The sequence below is a fragment of the Tamandua tetradactyla genome, chromosome 3, assembly GCF_023851605.1.
Source record: "Tamandua tetradactyla isolate mTamTet1 chromosome 3, mTamTet1.pri, whole genome shotgun sequence".
Taxonomy (NCBI): Eukaryota; Metazoa; Chordata; class Mammalia; order Pilosa; family Myrmecophagidae; genus Tamandua; species Tamandua tetradactyla.
The window spans coordinates 164,827,296-164,849,182 of record NC_135329.1 but is presented as its reverse complement, the minus strand read 5'-3'; the positions used below and the strand labels follow the sequence as shown (position 1 = coordinate 164,849,182).

The 21,887-nt window shown below is 37.8% G+C and overlaps 1 protein-coding gene and 1 pseudogene across 2 annotated transcripts in view; one reads left to right on the top strand and one right to left on the bottom strand.

Annotated features, from left to right (window-relative positions):
• The window catches only part of STAT4 (signal transducer and activator of transcription 4), a 103,538-nt gene that overhangs the window by 56,101 nt on the left and 25,550 nt on the right, over positions 1-21,887 (top strand). For both annotated transcript variants that reach the window (XM_077154496.1, XM_077154498.1), the window contains exons 5-11: positions 2,092-2,190; positions 5,489-5,581; positions 13,076-13,154; positions 15,788-15,873; positions 17,391-17,542; positions 19,217-19,375; positions 20,070-20,162. In XM_077154496.1, the coding sequence (XP_077010611.1) occupies positions 2,092-2,190; positions 5,489-5,581; positions 13,076-13,154; positions 15,788-15,873; positions 17,391-17,542; positions 19,217-19,375; positions 20,070-20,162 (761 nt within the window). The remainder of the gene's footprint in view (positions 1-2,091; positions 2,191-5,488; positions 5,582-13,075; positions 13,155-15,787; positions 15,874-17,390; positions 17,543-19,216; positions 19,376-20,069; positions 20,163-21,887) is intronic.
• LOC143676827 (integrator complex subunit 4 pseudogene) lies at positions 8,015-11,786 on the bottom strand (annotated as a pseudogene).

Here is a 21,887-nt window from a genome sequence, read left to right as displayed (position 1 = left end):
TTTTTCTTTCGTTGCTTATGCTTTTGGTGTAAAGTCTAAGAAACCATTGCCTAACACAAGTTCTTAAAGGTGCTTCCCTATATTTTCTTTTAGGACTTTTATAGTTTGGGTTCTTATATTTAGATCTTCAATCATTTTGAGTTGAATTTTTATATGGTATATGGTAAAAGTCAACCTTCATTCTTTTGCTTTACAGATATCCAGTTGTTCTAGTTTGCTAGCTGCTGGAATGCAACACACCAGAGATGGATTGGCTTTTAATAAAAGGGGATTTATTTTGTTGGTTCTTCAGAGGAAAGGCAGCTAACTTTCCACTGAGGTTCTTTCTTATGTGGAAGGCACAGGATGGTCTCTGCTGGTCTTCTCTCCAGGCCCTTGGGTTCCAACAACTTTCCCCGGGGTAATTTCTTTCTCCATCTCCAAAGGCCTGGGCTGAGCTGCAAGTGCTGAGATGAGGAATGCCGAGCTGCTAGGCTGTGCTACATTGCGTTCTCTCATTTAAGCACCAGCCAATTAAGTCAAACGTCACTCATTACAGCAGACACGCCTCCTAGCTGACTGCAGATGTAATTGGCAACAGATGAGGTTCACGTACCATTGGTATATGTCCGCAGCAACAAGACTAGGTATGCTCACCTGGCCAAGTTGACAACTGAATCTAACTAACACACCAGTTTTCCCAGGATTATTTGTTGAATAAAACATTCTTTCCCAATTAAGAGGTCTTGGCACCCTTGTCAAAATTCAACTGGCCATAAATGTGAGGGTTTATTTCTGAACTCTCAGTTTGATTCCTTTGGTTTCTGTCAGTCCTTATGCTAGTACCTTGCTGATTTGATTATTGTATTTTTATAATAAGTTTTAAAATGTGAAGTGTGCATCCTATAATTTTGTTCTTTTTCTATGGTTTTGACTATTCAGGATCGCTAACCTTTCCATATAAATATGATGACTGGCATTTCCATTACTGCAAAGAAAGCTGCTGGAATTCTGGCAGGGATTGCATTGAATCTGTAAATCTCCTTGGGTAGAATTGATTTATTGGAAGACATGAATTTAGTCTTCCAATTCGTGAACGCAGAATGTCCATAGAATCTGTTTTTGATTAATAGTTTATTTTCTGCTTGGTGGATTATTATTTTATTTTCTCTGCTATTGACCTTTTAGCCATTTCATGGATCATTAGTCCTCCTTCAGGGGGAAAGGCACAGGGAAAACTAAAAACATGCATTTTCTATTGTGCTTCCTATTAGTCTTGCCTTGGGAAAAGTTCAAAAACAAAATTTAGCATTATTGATTAAAATGATGGTGTCATTCAAATTAGTCTTGTAAACCAAGGTTGGAAAACTCAGACACCTATAGGAGCCTAGCAGGTAAGGTAGATGAGTGCTTGGGTTACTCACTGAAGGGCACTTTGACAAACCTGGATAGAACATGCGCTCTCTGAAGGGCCTGCAATATTTTAATTTACACAGCATACTTGATGGCTGAATTAGGGCCACAGACTGTCCGTTTGCAATATCTGCACTATTAGCCTTGCTCATCAAAGATGTATATACTTAGATGTCACGAAATATTTTTGCTAAAATGTATGCTATTGCTTCAGTCTCATGTATCAGTATAGTTATGAGCTAGTTGACATGAACACCAAACAAGGACAAAAAGAAATGCTCTCATCACACCCTGAAGCCCAGAGTTAGTGGGTGAAGGACTGCACCACCCTGGTTCATAATAATTTGCAAGAAAGGAACTCTTTTCATCTAAATCCCATCTTAAACCTGAAGTAAACTAACCCTCCTGAGTGTGAGTGCATGGACTTTCATATAGAGGTTTCCAATAATAATTTTTTATTATAAAAAATAGTTTTTGAAGACAAAGAGAAATCTGTCAAGTGGGAGTCTATGTTCACAGGAGATCAGCTTCTACTGCTTCATAGTAGAGTAAACTGCCAGAACAAATCTCAAACAATTTCACATATTTAGTGAGAGTGGATAGTGAAACGAGATTACTGTTAACTTGTAAACAGTGATGTTTCCTTATGGTGCCTATAGTTACACTTTTATGCTAATTATTTTTATTCACTTTTTTCAGGGAAAGTTTCATGGAAATCCAATGCATGTAGCCGTGGTTATTTCAAATTGTTTAAGGGAAGAGAGAAGAATATTGGCCGCAGCCAACATGCCGGTCCAGGTAGTATTTCTAAAATCTGTGATTTTGTTATCACCTTGTATTAGGATCCCAGATCTGCCATAACAAGGTCCACTAACTGGGTGGCTTAAAATGACAGAAATTTATTGTCTCTCAGTGGTGGAGGCTAGAAATCGTAACTCAAGGTATTCACAAGGCCATGCTTTCTGCAAAGTCTGTAGGGAAGAATCTGTACCCTGCCTCTCTCTCCTGGCTTCTGGCAGGCCAGCCATCCATGGTGTTCCTTACCTCAGTCATCATGTGGCATGCACCCCTCCTGTCTCTCTGTCTATGGCCAAATTTTTTCTTCATATAAGGACACCAGTCATATTGGACTCCAGTATGACCTCTTTTTAATTTGCCTAATTCCATCCATAACAACCCTATTTCCAAATAAGGTTACATTCTGAGGTACTGGGGATTAGTACATATTAAGATAATATATTAGTATATATCTTATGGGGGGTGTTCTAGTTTGCTAGCTGCCGAAATGCAATATACCAGAAACGGAATGGCTTTTAAAAAGGAGAATTTAATAAATTGCTAGTTTACAGTTCTAAGGCCAAGAAAATGTCCCAATTAAAACAAGTCTATAGAAATGTCCAATCTAAGGCATCCAGGGAAAGATATCTTGGTTCAAGAAGGCCAGTGAAGTTCAGGGTTTCTCTCTCAAGTGAGAAGGCACATGGTGAACAGGGTCAGGTTTCTCTCTCATCTGGAAAGGTATGTGGCAAGCATGGGATCAACTGCTAGCTTTCTTCTCCTGGCTTCCCTTCATGAAGCTCCACAGGAGGCATTTTCCTTCTTCATCTCCAAAGGTTGCTGGCTGGTAGACTCTCTGCTTCTTGTGGCTATGTCATTCTCTCCTCTCTTAGAATCCCCCTCCAAAATGTTTCCTGTTTTGTTTTTTTTTTTAAACATGGGTAGGCACCGGGAATCGAACACGGGTCCTCTGGCATGGCAGGCAGGCATTCTTGCCTGCTGAGCCACTGTGGCCCACCCTGTTTCCTCTTTTATAGGATTCCAGTAAACTAATCAAGACCCACCCAAATGGGTGGAGACACTCCTCCACCTAATCCATCTCAGCAACCACTCTCGATTAAATCACACCTCCAGGGGGATGATCTAATTACAGTTTCAAACATACAGTACTGAATAGGGATTAGAAGAAATGGCTGCCTTTGCAAAATGGGATTAGGATTAAAACATGGCTTTTCTAGGGTATATACATCATTTCAAACCAGCGTCCAACCCATCACACATCTTGAATTTAATTTTTCTGAAGCAGAACTTCTTAACTGTTTCTGAACCAGCTTTTTCTATAGTAATGGTGCCACCATTCTTTCAGTCACTTGGAATGAAAGTCTTGGGGTTATCTTTGCCTTGTGCCTTTTCTCTGCCTCCATTTTGAGATAGTTACCAAGTCTTTTCAGTGTTTATTGCTAAAAGTCTGTTTTCGTCTAGACCTTCTTCTCTGTTTCCACTGACCATGCTTTTGCTCAGGGTCTTACCGCAGAAGTGTTGGAATATAGGAACCACCTCCTGGCTGGGTTCCTAACTACCTTTTGGATGCTGCTTCCTTCAGTACATTTGTTGTCAAGACCAGTCTTGCTCAAAACCCTTCTGTAGTCCCCTATTTCCTACTCTGACCTTTAAACTTCTACACAAACAGGAATTTTGTCTCACAGAAACTCATAAATACTTACTTGTTCAATGCTTGACTGTATTTTTCCCTGCCATGTTTTTTATTATATTCTGTTCCAACATTCTAAATGAATTTAAAGCCCCCATTTAAACAATGAGGAATCAATGAAATCCTTAAGGTATACTTTTCTCAGTTAATCTGAATAAAAGAGAGTATAAATAATCAATTTTCCAAATTACATGCTCCACAATTTAGTACAGCATACCACTACATATTTTTTTGAAGTTCTAAGGAAAATATTTTCTCAACTTTTAAAAATTCTTGGTTTAGTTATCACAGATTATGGTTGTTTTTAGAGAAGTATAAAATTTTAACAATATAGCATTCCTGTTTTGGGGGGAAGAAGAGGGATTGTATAATTTTATTTAATATAAAATATAGGCAGTGTCTAGAGTAAATATAGTTTGATTCACTGTTGTGGGGTAAAAATTAAGCGGCTATTTACCAATATATGATAAACAAAAAATTCCTTTCTTAGCTATCCATTCTCATCTCTAGTGATATTAGTGTATATGTGTGTGTGTGTGTGTGTGTGTGCGTGTGTTGTCCCCATCAAATGTCAGTCAAATCAAAACATTTATTTGAGTACACACTCATCAGAGTGACCTGAAAATAATCTGCCAGTACCACAGGCCAACACAAAAGAAGCACTGATTTTTAAATTTCAAATAGGTAGACAAATAATGAAGACTGTAACAAGAAAGGAAGCAAATGTAGTCTTGGGGAATTTTAGAAGGAGTTTACCTGAAGTTTAGAATGTGGTGTAGCTAAAAGAATGTTATACATGAGGTTTCACCACTGGTTTGCTATGAATCTCAGTCATCAATCGTCCAACCACGACTTCTTCCCTATCCCAATCCCTACCCCCAACTCTAAGCTGAAGGGGTTGTAACATCTCTAATGCTCATTTCTGCTTATCTGTGTAACTGAATTTCTAATGAACACAGCAAGTGTTGGGTCAGATTATTAGAGTTGCCAAGAAATAGTGCCTGGAAAAGCTGATTAGCTTTTGTGCTTAACTAGGCTAACATTTTTACATTTCTTTAGTAAACCCCCTTTTGTTGTAGTGTAGAAATGAATCTCATCAGATTCAACATCCCCAATTCTACATTTGAACCCAACTTAATGTGGTTTTCATTGATTTTTAAATGAATGTACTAGTTTTATAGAATTTCAAAAATAACATAGAGTTGTTACAGAATATTGGGAATTTTTTAAATCATAAAATAGTATAATGCCACTACTCAGAGATAACCAACTGATAACATTTTGTATGTGTGTTCTTCCAATCATATGGACTCAAGTTTACTTGCCTATACATATATGCATGTATTTCCAGATATATATATATACTTATATACAGATATAGACTATTGAGATAATAAAAATGCTGTTTTTATAATCTTCTCTGTCCTTTGGCAATTTAACTCCACTTATATGTCATCAAATATTCTTCTGCTGCATGATTTTTAATGGCTGTAGAATAATAAATACAATATTGATTCAAACTTCAGTTCAAAGTTAGTCTCATATGCTACATCTGTCATAGACCTGTTTTATCAACACCAGTGAAATTTCAAGACATTCTTTTTCCAGGGACCCTTGGAGAAATCCTTACAAAGTTCTTCAGTTTCAGAAAGACAGAGGAATGTGGAGCACAAAGTGGCTGCCATTAAAAACAGTGTGCAGGTGAGTGTCCTTAGAGATAGCTGGGAAGAGTCCTGATTGTCTGCGTGCACTACAACAACATCTTTCTTCTATGTGCCCAAAGTTAGACTAAAAAGAAATCACAAGGAAATTTGCTGATAAGTACCTCTCATCCAGTATATTCATTAGTGGGAAGATTTCTTTGTGGGAATGTTTTATACTACAGTGTCAATAGCTTTGATGGAGGGCTAGTTTTAGTTTCTTAGCTGCTAAAACTAACACCAAACAATGGGTTGTCTTAACAACGGGAATTTATGGGCTCACAGAGAGGCTAGAAGACTTGCTTTCTCCTGGAGTATGTATGTTCTGGCTCATCTGCAATCTTTGGGATTCTTTGACTTCTCTGTTACATGGCAATGCATGTGGCAGTATCTTCTTTCTCTGCTGGGTTCTGTTGACTTCCAGCTTCTGGCTGCTCTCAGTTGCTTCCCTTTCTGTGTCCAATTCCCTGTGCTTAAAAGGACTTCAACCATATTGGAATAAGGGCCACCCTCATTCGGGTGGGGCACACCTTAACTCATAACATCTCCACAGGTTCTGTTTACAAATGTGTTCACAGCCATGGGACTAGGGGCTGAGACCTGAATATGCCTTTCATGAACGATGTAATTCAATCTCCACCAAGGCTATTCAAGGTTGTCTGTTTCTTCTTTTTTATTTTTATTGTGGCAATTTGATATAACACGGAGTTTCCCATCTTAACCATTCTAAAGTGTCTGCTTCAGTGGTCTCGATCGTAATGTCATTGATGTGCTACCATCACCAAGACTTTTTATGACTCTTAACAGCAACTCTACAAATTTAGCAATTCCCAATTCTCTCCTCCTGCTGGCCCTTGGTAACCTCCAATCTAACTCTGTCTCTATTGACCTATTTATTTTAGATATTTTAGATATTGAACAATGCAATATTATTATTGTATTATTCACATTACGTTTTGTGACATAAGCGTTGTGTATCTGGCTTATTTCTCATAACGCAATGCTTTCAAAGTTCATCTCTATTATGGTATGTATCAGAACAACATTTCTTTTATGGCAGAATAATGCTACATTGAATGAGCTTTAGGAATTTTTTTCAAGAGATTTGTCCATTTCACCTAAGTTTTTACTAGCAAAAGTTCGTAATATTCTTTATTAGCTTTTTAATATCTGTAGAATTTGATGTCAGCTATCACATTCAATTTTGCTAATTTGCATTTTCTCTTTATTTTTCATGATCAGTCTGCTAGAGGTTTATCAATTTTATTGATCTAGAGAAGCGCTCTTAAATGAGACCAACTTTCCTTCATTTTGTATATAAAATACAGTGCTATTTTTCCTTTCCAAAATTTATGTAACGTTCATTTCCTTGCTCTTCACAAAAATAATAACTCTCTACAATTAAATAACTGTAGATGTTTATGGGTAAACTGGCCCTTAATTTTCTAATATATAGGCAGAGGGTTTAAATGGCAAGATTTCTGAACATTTATTTTCAGACTTCTGATTTAGTCACCCTCCATAGCAAGTAAAACACGCCTACAAATGCTGGTGCGTACGCTGTTGCAAGACAGAATCAGGTTCTCAGACCCATCTAGGACAAAATGCCTTGGCATATTACAATGCTCAAACCAAGAGCCCTACTAACTCTACACTCATATAAAGTCAGGAGAGGAGTCCTTTATTATAGTAGGAGTACTTCAGCATATTAATTAAACACATAGATGGGTTTGTTTCCAGGACAAATTCTTTTTGAATTCCTGAGAGAAGCAGTGTAGCAGAGTCCCACCTTTTGAAGCCCCACCAGTTCCCTTTCCCAGGCCAGCTGTCCACAGCTGCCTGCGGGCAATCGCTGGTGACAGGGGGGTACAAAGGTCCAGATCTTTGTCTCAGAATGGGGTTAACTCTAGGGTGCAGATCATGCTCTAGAGCTCCTCGTGGAATCAGACAGAAGCTAGGCCCTACCTGAGACCACATCCTTGTTCAGTTCCTTCTCCTGCCCTATCCCCCTCCCTGTAATGTCCTTTCTCCTGAGAGCACCTTTTCATAAATCAAGTGTACCCAATCACTGTCCCAGGAAACTTGACCTGATATAGATGCAAAACCATGTGTTTTGGTCAACACACTTCCTCTACTTACATCATTATGGCACTTCTGTAAGGATTCTCACCCCATTGAGAGAGCTCTTGAAGGTTATAACTAGGTGTTCACATTTTGAAGTTACCGATTATAATATTTGAAAGCCTTTTTGTAACTTCCTTTAACATTAAACTTTTAGGGTTATGGCTTAATGCTATGCTTTTTGTACTAGGAGATTCACTTCTTTTAGCTTTTCTATTTTTTTAGATTGGAAACTTTTTATTTATTGCAAAGTAATTTACCCTGTTAAGGGTCACAAGGCTCCTGGTTCACTCTGATAAACATATAAAGGTCTTTAGAAGCCATGGCTATCGAGAGTGCTTGGTTTAGGCATTATGTAAACTTTGACAGATTTGTTGAAGGGGATGGTGCCCTCAATGCTGGTTTGCCACCTCAATCCAGGGGGATTTGGGAATGAGTATATTGAGGTTGCAGGCCAGCAGCAGTTTCGCTTCCACCTGGCATGGTTCTGTCCATGCAGTGTAGGAGAGATACACCTGAGTGATGAGCTGGTGATGCCCTGGGCCAGGATTCTGGAAGTCTGTTGGCCTGGGGTGGATTATCTAAGCCAGGCCATCTGAACATAAGCCCTGTACCTTCTCAGTGCTCTGAGGATCCTGCACATGTTACAAGGTTGCATCAGCATCAAGGCCCAACACCAACCCAGATGTAAACCACAAAGGGTTGTCTGACTTGCCTCCAGCTCAATAATAGTGGCTGAGGTTTTATGGATCTGCTCTGGGAGGGGGAGGTGCAAGAAGATAGAATTTTGACCACTTCTGTAGGTATGGATGTCATGAGTCAGAGCATAAGGTCAAGAAATTTGTCCCCAAAGGTGTCCTGAAGGTAGGGCAAGTTAGCAATGAAACACCTCTGAAAAAAGTCCACTTTATGTAAAATTTTTCACACATACCAAATAAGGGGTCAAGTCCTTGAGTAGTTCATGCTGCTACTATAAGTTGTAGGACTTTGGCCTGCAGCTTCATATGATGTGTAATCACTACCTGTTTATTCTTCACACGACTGTACAAGAATTCCATTTTATAGTTCTCTTCCATGATCTATGTTGCTGCTGCTGAGGCCAAATCACTCTGCTTTAAATACAAAGGGGCAGCTACATTCTACACTTTTTTCTGCAAGGCCTTGACGAGAAGAAGTTGACACCAAAGATAGGTAGCAGGGAAATAGCTACTCCTGCCAATTCAGACTGAAACCCTCCAAGTCTTTGCTGATTTCTGATGGTGAACTCTAGCAGTTCCTGGGTTCCGTGAGGGTCCAGCTGCTGAAGACTGTACATTGTTTCAAGACTATGCTGCAGAAACTGTTGGGAAGGAGCCTCATGAGGCATGATGTTGGGGGAAACAGTTGACACTAGTTTTCTTCCTGATAATCTCAAGGCTGGAACAAGATGAGAAAGCCTATCCTGGAAGGCAGCATAGTGCCTGAAGGCGTGATCTGAGAACATTGTTGGACAGGTTTTAGCAGCATTGAAAATAGAACCAAAACTGCAACGTAAGCAGGATTATCCATGTCTAGTTCAGCTGTGTCAAAAATTGGGTGGGTGCTTAGGAGCTCTGGCACTAGGGAAAGCACCAGAGTTGGATGCCGACTTCCCAGAAATTTCAAGCACTTCCATATGAAGTCCTTATGAGAAGGGTATTTGGCTAAACTTTTCAACAGCTCCACCAATGCAAGATGAATCTCTCCTTTGGCTGAAACATTAATACAATATAGGAGTTCTTGAAGACCCTCTGTAATGGCTCTGGGATGAATCCTCTAACATAGCCAGCCCATTATCCAGCTAATCTTCTCAGACGGTGATATCGGTAGAGATTTTTCTCATGGTATATGTGGACTGTAGATGTACTTCCTCAATTTCATCACTGAACATGTCAACCACGCAGTCAAGGCATTTCTCAGCAAAAGACTGGGCCGGCATGCAGAGAGCCTCCACAGCAGCAATGCAGACCTCGTACATTTCATCTTCCAACCCATGAACAAAGGCTCCACAAGCTCCTAACTCAATCAAGTTTACAGCCCCCGTATCTACTTCTTCCTTGGCAGCACTGTCTCCCACTCTTGCTACTGGAAAATTCTCCTGAACTATAAAGTTCCTCGGCATGCTCATGTGCAGTGTGTTTCCTCCTCAGAGCTGACGTCAGCTTCTTGTCAGGGGTCTGCTCCAAGAAATGAGAAGTGACTTCCTCCATAGAGCCCAATAGCTTTGTAGCTTGAACTTGAACCACCTAGGAGCCATCACTGACCTTGTCACAAATTTTTCCAAATGCATCATCAACTAAGCAAATTTTAGACAAAGGAATTGGGCCAGTGGCAGGATAGAACTGACTGACAACCCAGATAAGCTGTGCTGCAGCACTGCGCCCTTGTTCATAGTCATCAGAGAGCAATTTACAGGCCTGAATATAAACTGTCTGGTGTAATTTCAGTCCTCTTTCATGGAACTGCAACATGGCTTTGACAACTGCTGTTCTGACACGCGGGTCCTGGTCATTGAAGTAATCCCCTATAATCTTCTGTACATCTCTAGCCGCTAGGCCTTCTACATCCTTTGTGACACTTTTCTCCAAAGAACCAAGACTGCCAAGTAATTGCAAGCACTTAGTTTTTACACCATGGGAGGTTCTGTCAGTGCTTGCAGGCTACGTCAATTAATCGCATCTAGATAGCTTGATTTTCTGGGAATTAAGTGCCAATTGCAAGCAAAGTGTCCAGCAGTTGAGCTAAAACTTGATGAGACTTTTCATTCTACAAGATGTTAATGGCATCATCCATAATGCAGTCTGGTGAAAATCCTGCAGTCTTTGATAAGCCAACAAAGACACGATTTTCAGCCTCACAGATGCATCATTCTCCTTATAATAATGCTCCAAGAGAATTCTGACTACTCCCTCCACACTTTCTGCCTCAACAGGCTTCCTGGCAAACTGGAGTAGATACTGCAATGCATCTGCTGGGGAATCAGCTTTACGCAAATTTGTGTGGAGTGCTGCACATTTAGTTGGTAGTGTCATGCAGAGTTTCTTAGTAGTGATTTCCTCCAATTGTTGCTGAACTACTTTAGTGAATTCCTTGTACACTGGCTTCTGGTTGCTGGTGGGGTCAAGTCAGCCACCTTCTTTTAGCTTTAAATTTATTGAGATCAGAAGATGAAACTACTGCATATTTCTGCTTTACACTATTTTATTTTATTGTGGATGTGAGTTCTCAGCTTTCTAAGAACTCACACGCTTTCACAGGTCATTGCTCATCAAAAACTTAATATTTTAAGGGAGATGTTACAAGTGATATTATGGTGTCGTGAAAAGAAAGCAACGGCTTTGAAACAAGATTAGTCTGGTCTTATAGGGCCATTCTAAATGATTTTTAGCCTTAGTTTTTTCACATGAAAAATGAAATAATTTTCTCTGCAGGTTGCTGAAAGGATAATGTAGGCAAACAATGGTTGCTTCTTCATTTCTTTTCTGAGGTTTATAAACCTCAAGAAACTTTCCAGAGATCGCAAGAGGGAATGAAAAGAGTAGTCAAAGTTACTGTATTAGCACGTACTCAGTACAGGTACTGTTTGAAGCAGTTTAATTTACCTCATGTTCTCCTTAAAACAACTTTTTATGAGATACTGAACTGTTATTACCTGCTCTTCCCCCTCCTGCTCCATCCCATTTTACAATTGGAGAAGCTGAAATACAAGGATATTTGCTCAAGTTTATAGAGACAGTCGATTGCGGAGTTGGGATACAAATTCAAACACTACGACCTCAATTTTGATACTTTTCTTAACCAATAATTTAGCTGGTTAAAATTTGGAGTTTGAAAAGAAAGGGGTGCTATCGAAAGGTATATGTTTCCTTAGAGATTTCTTGGCATAGATAGGCAGCAGGAAGCACAGGTTTCTAAGAAGAGAGTAGTTTGAAATCCAAGAAGCAAGGACCTAGCTTTGGTGAAGAGTGGAGGTTAGTGTCCACCTGCCAGCCTTACATGTCAAACTCTGTCTCTGAGGTGCAGTGTGACCTCAGGCAAGTAAATTACTTCATATCATAAGCCGTCATTTCTTCGTCTGTAAAAGAGAAGATAACATACTTCCTAGGAGTTTTGTGAGGATTAAATGAGATAATCTATGAAAAACTTTTAGCTCAGATCTTGACACTTAATATTTGCCATGTCTGATTAGGAAAACATCATCAACTTTGGAGAATAGTAAGTGTTCTAGTTTGCTAGCTGCCGGAATGCATGTACCAGGGACAGAATGGCTTTTCAAAAAGGGGAATTTAATAATTTGCTAGTTTATAGTTCTAAGGCCGAGAAAATGTCCCAATTAAAGCAAGTCTATAGAAATGTCCAATCTGAGGCATCCAGGGAAAGATACCTTGGTTCAAGAAGGCCGATGAAGTTCAGGGTTTCTCTCTCAAATGGAAGGGTACGTGGTGAACACGGCATCATCTGCTGGCTTCTTCTCCTGGCTTCCTGTTTCATGAAGCTCCCTGGGAGGTGTTTTCCTTCCTCATCTCCAAAGGTCGCTGGCTGGTGAACTCTCTGCTTCATGGTGCTGCAGCATTCTCTGCTCTCTGAATCTCTCGAGAATCAAAATATTTCCTCTTTTATAGGACTCCAATAAACCAATCAAGACCCGCCCAAAGGTGGAGACATGTCGTCCCCAATCCAGTTTAACAACCATTCTTGACTAAATCACATCATCCAGGGAGATGATCTGATTACAGTTTCAAACATACAGTATTGAATAGAGATTATTCTACCTTTACGAAATGATATTTTGATTAGAACATGGCTTTTCTAGGGGGCATACTTCCTTTCAAACCAGCACAGTAAGGGAAAATCTCAAAGATAGGAACAGACAGACAAAGGAAACGTAGTTTCTTTTTTTCCAAAGAGGTGGAGAGACAAAAAATTATTTCACTGTCATAACCTCCAGCAGATTAGAATGGACACTTTAAGTGAAAGCTAATAATTAGTGCATTAATACAGAGTTGTATGGAACTATCAAGAAGTTCTAAGAGGGAAAAAAGTGTCCATATTCTCAGGTGAAAAAAAGATTACATCAGTAGCATCATTTGGAGCTAATTGAAAAATGAGAGGTAAAATGCTGAAAGACTTCCAAACATGCAGGAAGAGTAAATAGTTGGAAGAGAACTTTAATTTTGTTCTTCTAGTATTGCTAACTTTCATATAATTAGCTCTTCAGAAATGTAGGTTCAATATAGTTAGTTTTTGGATACTTTTGGAAATTGGAAGTGCCAAATAGGGTAAATTTTAAATACTTGTGATGCTGTTTCATTGACATGCTTAATTGTAACACCAGAGTGTTTTCTTTTGTAAAAAGATGACAGAGCAAGACACAAAATACCTAGAAGATCTGCAAGATGAATTTGACTACAGATATAAAACAATTCAGACAATGGGTAAGTTTTGGTTTTATCATAATCATACATGGGAACATAAAGACGACATAACTATGGTTTCTTCTTTATTGATAGAATCAATAAATAAACTTGATTTACTTCCCCAGGTCTTTTTTTGGAGCATAGGTGCAGGAAAGGAGTATTTATTCATTTAGGTCTCCCTCTTTCCCTCTCTCTCTCTTTCTCCTTCACCCTGTAAATATAAGTTTTTTAATCAACCATCTCCAGAAAAAAATCATTATGCTATAGAATCAAAATACCATTACCACAACTAGCAAAAGAAAAATAATTAGCCTTAAATTAGCAGAGAATTATCCCTTGGTGAATTTTTTAAAATATAATTTGTTCACATTATAGAGTTAAAATGTGCTTCATAGTAGAAAATTTGGAAAATAAACATTCAAACCCCAAGAGTCTACTGATAAACACTGTCAAAATGTTGATTATTTCCTTCCAGCTTTTCCCTGTATTTCTAAATGCATATTTTTTTCATAAAACTGAGATCATTTTGCATACAGCTCTGTGTACTATTTTTAATTAAAGTTTTATTCTTTATTATCTCCCCATATCGTAAAGAGTCTTCAAAAACATAATTTTATAAATGTCAAGATGTAAGACACTGCAGTTTATTTGACTATCTTTTGTGGTTAAACATTGAAGTTGTTTTACAGTTAGATGTTTTTTAAGAGATGGAGGGAGATAATGAGAATATTTTCAAGACCTATGATTTACATCTAATGGTGGAGTGATGGTTGAAAGTGTGTTGCTATTAGTGGGACAACTGATGAAATTTGAATTAGGTATTGATAGTTAATAGGATTGTATCAGTGTTAATTTACTGGTTTTAATCATTGTACTGTGCTGTGTAAGGTATTAACCTTAGGGAAATCTTGGTGAAGTATATATGGGAACCCCACTATTTTTGTAACTTTCCTTAATTCTAAAATCATTTCTAAATAATTTAAAAATACATCAGATATAAGGTGGGCCACGGTGGCTCAGTGGCAAAGCTCTCGCCTGCCATGCTGGAGACCCAAGTTCGCTTCTCAGTGCCTGTCCATGTAATTAAAAAAAAAAAAAATCAGATATAAACATTTCCTTTATAAAATATAGACATCTTCTTGTCAGCTTAAAATGTAACTTGCAGTAAATAGGGAGGATTATGATAAATGTTTAGTTTTCAATTAAGATTTAAAAGGGTGGATACTAGGCAATGATTTTTCCCTGGCATAGGTGACAGGTGAGCTTTTTTTGTGTTCTTCTCTTGGCATCTTCAAGATATCTTGACCCCCCCCCCATAAAATATTATTCAAAATGTTTGTGATTGGCTGTACATACAAATTTTCTGATTCAAAAATGAATGACATAAACATGGGTTCCATCAGATTATCGAAGGGGTCCATAATCCTAAGAAAAGTTTAGAACAACTGTAAATTTAATCAAGCATTCAAGTTCATGAAAGGCAGCATTATCCCAATCATCAAAAATTACCAATTTTCAGAATTCAAACTTAACAAAATACTCTAAACAATGAAATTATTCTGAGTTTAATACGTTATGATTCAAGTCACTTTAATATCTTTCAGTGCTTCATGTACATAATGAAGAATGAAAATCATCTTATCACTTAAATCAACAAATATTTTTCTTGTCCCACTTTGTAATAAGTAAAATGAAAAATACCTGGGAAACAAGTTATATCTTTACTGGTGAAGACTGAAAAGTATTAGCTAACAAATTTTTAAGGTGATAAAATCCCACATAAGCAAGATTTTGGAACTAAAGGCATTTAGAAGTTAATGAATTTTGGAATTATTAAAATGAGGGATAAGTTCCCAGAAATTAGTGCTGTTTCATCAGGAGATTCACCAGAGTGTTGCCCAGGGGCCTCTTTTTCACAATAACACAAGTCAGGTCAGCAGTCCCTACACTCACTTTTCACAGACAAGAGTGTTTCCTATGAACACTCACTTATAATCTAACAATGAAATTTAACATCAAGTTAAATGATACAATGTTTGCATATTGCATATCTTCTCATTTAAGAAGATAAATCAGTTTTTCTTTCAGTTAGATAGTTTTCTTAAATTAATTTGTACCTCCTTCCCATTCTCCTAAATTTACCATGAGATTAGCCCATTTTGCAAAGAAACAGGGAAAGCAAAAGAATTAGTCTATTAGGTCATGAGAGTATGTAGATAACACTATATTCTACCAAGCACTTTCACAAAACTCCTGTATAAAAGAAAATGGATCAGAGAAGGGTGGTTAAGACAACAGAAGGAGTCACGTATGACTTAATTATGGGCACAAAGGGAGGCCCCCCACCCTTTCCTTCTTATCCCAAACAACCAAGGTTGTTATTAACATAGGATGGTTTTCCCTCAAGATCTATAAGACAAAGAGCTCCTCTCTGGCATACTTGGATGTAATCCTTCCTGGCAAAATGAGCAGACAAGGACTTACTTCTCAGCTCACCTCCTTTAGCTGGCTTCCGGTAGGCCCTTGCCCAATTCAGCCCTAGCTCCTGTCCCAGGCTGGTTTCGATGGCAGATCGCAACAATCTTGGCCTTCAGGGGCAGAAAAGCTTTGCCTTGAAAAGGACTCTAGATCTGGTCTCTTTTCCTTTGCAGATCAGGGCGACAAGAACAGTGCCCTGTTGAACCAGGAAATTGTGACTCTGCAAGAAATGTTAAACAGTCTCGACTTCAAAAGAAAGGTTTGTGAGGAATTTCAGTAAGCCTTTTACCTACTGTTTTAATCTTTTTCCTAAAACTAGTTCTATTTTTTTTTGCATGGGCAGGCAACGGGAAATGAACCCAGGTCTCCGGCATGGCAGGCGAGAACTCTGCCTGCTGAGCCACCGTGACCTGCCCTAGCTCTTGGATTTTATGTTTGATTTACCCTGTTTCTAAGAGAAGTTCCATTCAGTTTGCCATGCTACTCTTCCTATGTTTACAGAACTGGCCCTCTCTAGGGTGTTTAATCTGCTTATGTGTGGCACATTTACTGCACATTGTCATTTACTGTACTGTACATTTTATTTGTCACTATTTCAGTAAGGGCTATTCTAGTTTTTGTACTTAATGTGCAGGGATAGGTTCTACAACACATGTATAGTTAAAATATTACTTGATGAACACTCAAATTTTATTGGGAAAATAAAAGCTCCAGTTCCTACTCTGAAGAAATGGCATTGTGCTAAATTATTTTCCAGATTTCAGGATGATTCAATAACAACTGAGCATGTTCAATCTACTCCTCCTCCAAGCAGAGGGAAGAATTTAGAGAGGCCAATGAAGTATTTTAAAGGAGCACAAACATCTCTATTTCAATTTACTGTCTCTCCTTGAAAAAAATGCGATTGAAATTTAAACAGAGTCACTGCTAAATCAATATTTCATTTCTAAAAAAGTTCATCTCCATTTTTTTTGTTCAGGAATTTGTGTAAAAATAAATGTATAATTTATTTTCACCTTTAATTATAAACTTAAACAGCTATATATCATATTTTATGCATGCAAATAGTTGATCCAAGGTAAAACTTAATGCATTTTGCATAATAAATTTATACTTTACATTTTATGCATGCCATCTTATTCTACTTAGAAATAGGATTTTAAAGAGAGGAAGAACCTGGAAATAATTCAGTCCATTAACCTGATTATATGGAAGAGAAGACCAAATCCCAGCAAGGTTAAATGGTTTGTCCAAATTCATATAACTAGTGGCAAAGCCGAGACAAGAATTCACATCTTTTCATTTTTATCCCTTTGAAAGTTATATCTCATTGTGCCTTCAAAATCCCAGATAAAATCCTAACAAAAATTAATGCATAAAGGCTCAAATCTATTCAAAGAGCATTTAGAAAATAGATGCATGAACATATTTATAAGAATATAAATTAAATTTATAAGCATCCTTTTAAAAAATGGACATATGGTTTTAAGACAGGATTCAATACTATTGTCACAGGAGTTACAAATTCAGCATATTAATATTGAAGATATTATGACAGTATTAAACTGCGGCCATGTTTTTTTTTCTCATGACATTATTTAATTGCAATAATTTAACTGTTTGAAAAGCGAGTGCACTGGCAAATTGAGGCTAATAGTAAAAACTTCAACCAAGTATTTATCCCTCAGGTCAGACAAACTGCTTTTCAGGTTGGATTGTGACTGTCTTCTGATTGTTTCTCATGAAAATCTTTTCAGTAATCATCATTTCTTTTAGGAAGCCCTCAGTAAGATGACACAAATAGTAAATGAAACAGACTTGTTAATGAATAACATGCTAATAGAAGAGCTGCAAGACTGGAAGAGGCGGCAGCAAATTGCCTGCATCGGAGGTCCACTCCATAATGGGCTCGACCAGCTTCAAAACTGGTAAAACGAATTGACTTTAGTTTCTAGTGAAAACCACAGGAAGTACCAAACTTCACTGTCACTAAGCCAGAGAACTGCAGGCTTAAACCAGAACTCTTAATTCATTCAATTTATTGATGGTTTATTAGTTGCTGGAAATTCTCGAGTTGAAAACAAATGTAGTGGTATAACTGTTTAATCTCTGTTCCCTTGGGGTTAAAAATGGAGCACCTGTAGAATCAAAAGATTTCTTCATTTTCACATATAAGTTATGAACCTTAAATGACTCAAACTAGTTTTTGAAACCAACACTTTCTTTAAGGACATATAAAGAAGTACTAGCTTCAAAAGTTTGAAGAACGATATCTCAGTTTTTATATGTGTATCTTAAGATATCAAAGTTAAATATTAGTTCTGTGTTTTCAGCACAGTGATTTTTTAATTTAAGTGAAAAATCTCAAATGGCTAATACAATATGGCATCCTTTATATATATATACATACATACATTCAGATATCGATACATAACCCTCTCCTTTGCAATTGAGGATAAAAATGCAAAAATAAATCTGGTTGAAAGAAAAATTAGAAAATATAATGAAAAGAAGAAAATATTCTATTGATATCCAATATTGGAGTCTAACAGTACAATTTAATACAATGGAAATATATAGTAATTCAGCTGCTTTCACTAAAAGCTCTGCCCTGCCAGACCTACTTCTTAAAAGAAACACGGCATTGAGCTCATTTTAAAGCATATTGATTTTCCTTGGGGAGATATTTTGATTCTAAACTCTTTTCACTTTATTGTTGTGAAAACGAAATAAACAACAAAGGCGACAACGAAGAACTTAAATAATGGTGCTTATACCAAAAATCAGCACCTGACTGCCACATGGATTTGACAGCTCTTTCCACAGTGCAGTGTGGGAAATCAGCTTTAAGTAGAAAGAGCTGCTGTCAGAGCCAGATGATCCTCTCAAGTTCAATGAGACCTCCTGCTCCCCTCTGGAGCTGGAGGCCCCCTGGATGTCTGTTTCAATCTCCCTATTCCGTAGATTTATGTCCCCAGCTACCACTTCTATTTCAGAGATGAGCTCACCACATAGTCAGTAAAACTCCGAGCAAATAACCAAGAGCAAGCATTTCTAAGTATACCTTTCTCTAGAGAAAGTTCTTGGTAATTTTTGGTTAATGCTCAGAACTTGAGACACTATATATATTGGGGGAGGGGGAAGCTTCACATCTGTGTTTTCTTCGGTGTTCTTACAGATACGATTCTTCCCATCATGTATTTTTTATAAAGTTTTAATTTTTTTCTATTTGCCCTTTATTAAGTGCCATATTCTTAATACATATTTCACAGATTTTTAGACAAAGGATAATTAAAAGGGATTTGGTTGCAGATGTTGACAAAACTTCATAAAATATTTCTCATCTATAACTAAAGGTATAAATTAGAAAGCATTTAACATATGTCATGCATGTTAGAGAAAAGGCAGATGAGGAAAATAGAAATAAAGAACAGTCACTTTAATAATTAAAGTTATTCCATTTTAATAACTTTAAATTGAATTGATTCAATTAATTAACTCAATATGTAATTTGATGTCTGGTAAATATCCTCAATTACTTATTAAAATTGTCCACTGTTAAGTGGAAAAACTACCTCTGATCTTCATTTGCTATTCAATAGCTTTACACTGTTGGCAGAAAGTCTTTTCCAACTCAGAAGGCAATTGGAGAAGTTAGAGGAGCAGTCTACCAAAATGACCTATGAGGGTGATCCCATCCCTCTACAAAGAGCGCAGCTGCTAGAAAGAGCCACCTTCTTGATCTACAACCTTTTCAGGAAGTAAGTGAAGTGTTAATCAACCTAAGTGCTTCATGGCATCTCAGTACTGTGGAGGCATAAGGACACCTTGCCTTGGGTTTTTGTGTCTAGGAAAAGCAGCAGCAGGGATGTGTTAAGCAATAAGCCTCAAGGGACTAGGAGCCCCAGAAAGTCCAGAAACCACAGTTCTACTCTTACCGTTTATTCATCAACACTTCTCCCACAAACTGACTCAGTTTTCCATAAGCAAAGCCACATCACCATCTACAACTTAGTTTTCACATTTTAGAAAGAAGATTTCAAGGGTATCTTATTAAGTGCATATTTAAGAAATGAAGGGTAGAGAACATTTTTACATATAAAAGCTCATCTAAAGAAAAAAAAAATACTTGCATGTTCCAGAAATCCTAATATTTAAATTGGCCTGGAATAAACTTTTTACTTTATATTTAGTCTGATAAAAATGGACCAGGGCTTTTATTCATGACTCAAAATGTAACGATTAGTAATTATTTACCGTTTCAGGCATTTTACTCTCTCATGGCAATTCTTTAATGAGAAGTAGTTGGAAATATTTGAGTTTAAGCTGGGGGGTGGTTAAACTTCATCTAAATTAAGAAAAATTGGACTTTGTGATAAGTCAGCATCCTATTCCTCTGTGGTTTCAGTCTACCAATATTTTTTATATGACATGTTTTATTTCCTTTTAATCTAGCTCATTTGTGGTTGAACGTCAGCCATGCATGCCAACTCACCCTCAAAGGCCAATGGTGCTTAAAACCCTCATTCAGTTCACCGTAAAATTAAGGTAGGCAGAAGCATTCTATTGTTTTCACATATCCATAGAGCCACAGCCACTATACAAGCAAGGCTAATTTCTCGCATGGTGCCACTCATTCATTCACCTGTTCTTTACTGAGCATCTCCTGTGTGTGCCCAGCCCTGAACCTTGGTAATTACGCCAAGAAGTGTTAAGATGAGGGCCCTGCTTGTCAAGAACATGAAAATGTAGATGAGAAGATGAGGGATATTAGCGTGGAAGTGTGAAATCACGATATAGGGCAATATAGGAGTAGTTGCTGGGAGAAGTTACTTGGGTGAAGGATGGAGAGATTGGAGAAGGCCTTGTGGTCACCAGAGGCCTAGAAGGAAGGAAGGGGAGGAAGACTGTGGGAGCGTCAGGCAATAGGAACAAATGTTTCCTAGGTCTGTTTTATAACACTGTGGAGCAGGAGACAGCGACTTGAGAAAACAGCCAGGGACAGGTTATGGAAGACCTTGACTATCCTATCCAGGAAACATATTGTATGATGACACATTCTTTCCTTCTATTACTCAGAAACTGGCTTATTGGATTTTCCACCCAAATTCTCAACATCACAATTATCAGTATGTCCTTACTATGTACCTAATTCAAAGACTTTTGTGTTGTTTTGCTTTATCTATTGATCCTTTCCATTAGCATGAACAACCAATGTAGTTTTCCCCATTGACACTTAATGAGTTCCAACTTTGAAAGATTTCCATCATGCCTCAGTCTACAAGGCCCAAAGCTTTAAATTTCTGATCACAAAGTCACCACAGGAAACTGAAATTCCAAACTAATATCTAAAGAGGGGGCTATGTCATGTAGAGTGACTTAGAGTTTCCATGATAGGGTCCCTGGTCACACATCTCAGTAAAAACTCCATTTTTTAAGGGAAGGCATTAGTCCACTGTTTGCATGTCAGAATCCTTAAATAAATTTCTTTCTTTGTGTGACTTTTGCTCCAAGACTTAACCAAAAACAAAGGTAGAAACAAAAGTTTCTGATTTTACTTTGAATCATGAAAATGCAAAACTTTAAAATTTTCCTTTCTAAAAGTTCATTCTTTTCTAAAGTTTTTCATTCATCCCCACATCTCTATATAGCCCAGAGGGCAATAACAATAAAGAGAAGTAGGATGAGAGGTGGCAAACATCCTACGCGTTCCCTTGAGACAGCCCCATAGATGATACGGTGAGTCTCAGACACTCCTTGGGACAAAAAGGAAGATGAGTAAGGATTGCCCAGCGAAGAACTCTGAGTGGAGAAGAGGTCCCTGAACTGGCATTGCCTTGCGTGCTGTTTGAACTGTTTGTCGGGGCATAGACCATTTGTCCTGGGTTTGAGGGTTCTGTCCTCCCCTTCCTTCTGACTACTAGGACTTCTTCTTTGTGCCTTTTTCACCACTGTCTTGAATAGGTAGAATGAATATTGCTAAATCTTGACTGTGCCCACAGGTAGGGCATGTCAGAGGATGCAGCTCTGAGGTAGTTGAGGAAGCAGAAGAAACAAAGAGGGACTGACACCAGAGGAAGGAATTAAAGGAATTGTTTTTCTGAACTTCAGTTACTTGTGGGTTTGAAGTTAGGTCTCTTTTAGTTATGAATATTCAGCTATTACTTGACCATAATGTGTTTAAAGATTACAAATGCATTTGAATTGGGATTTTACATATTCTATTATGTAAAAATAGAGGTTTAGTCTTTCTCAGTATTTTCACCATAAAAC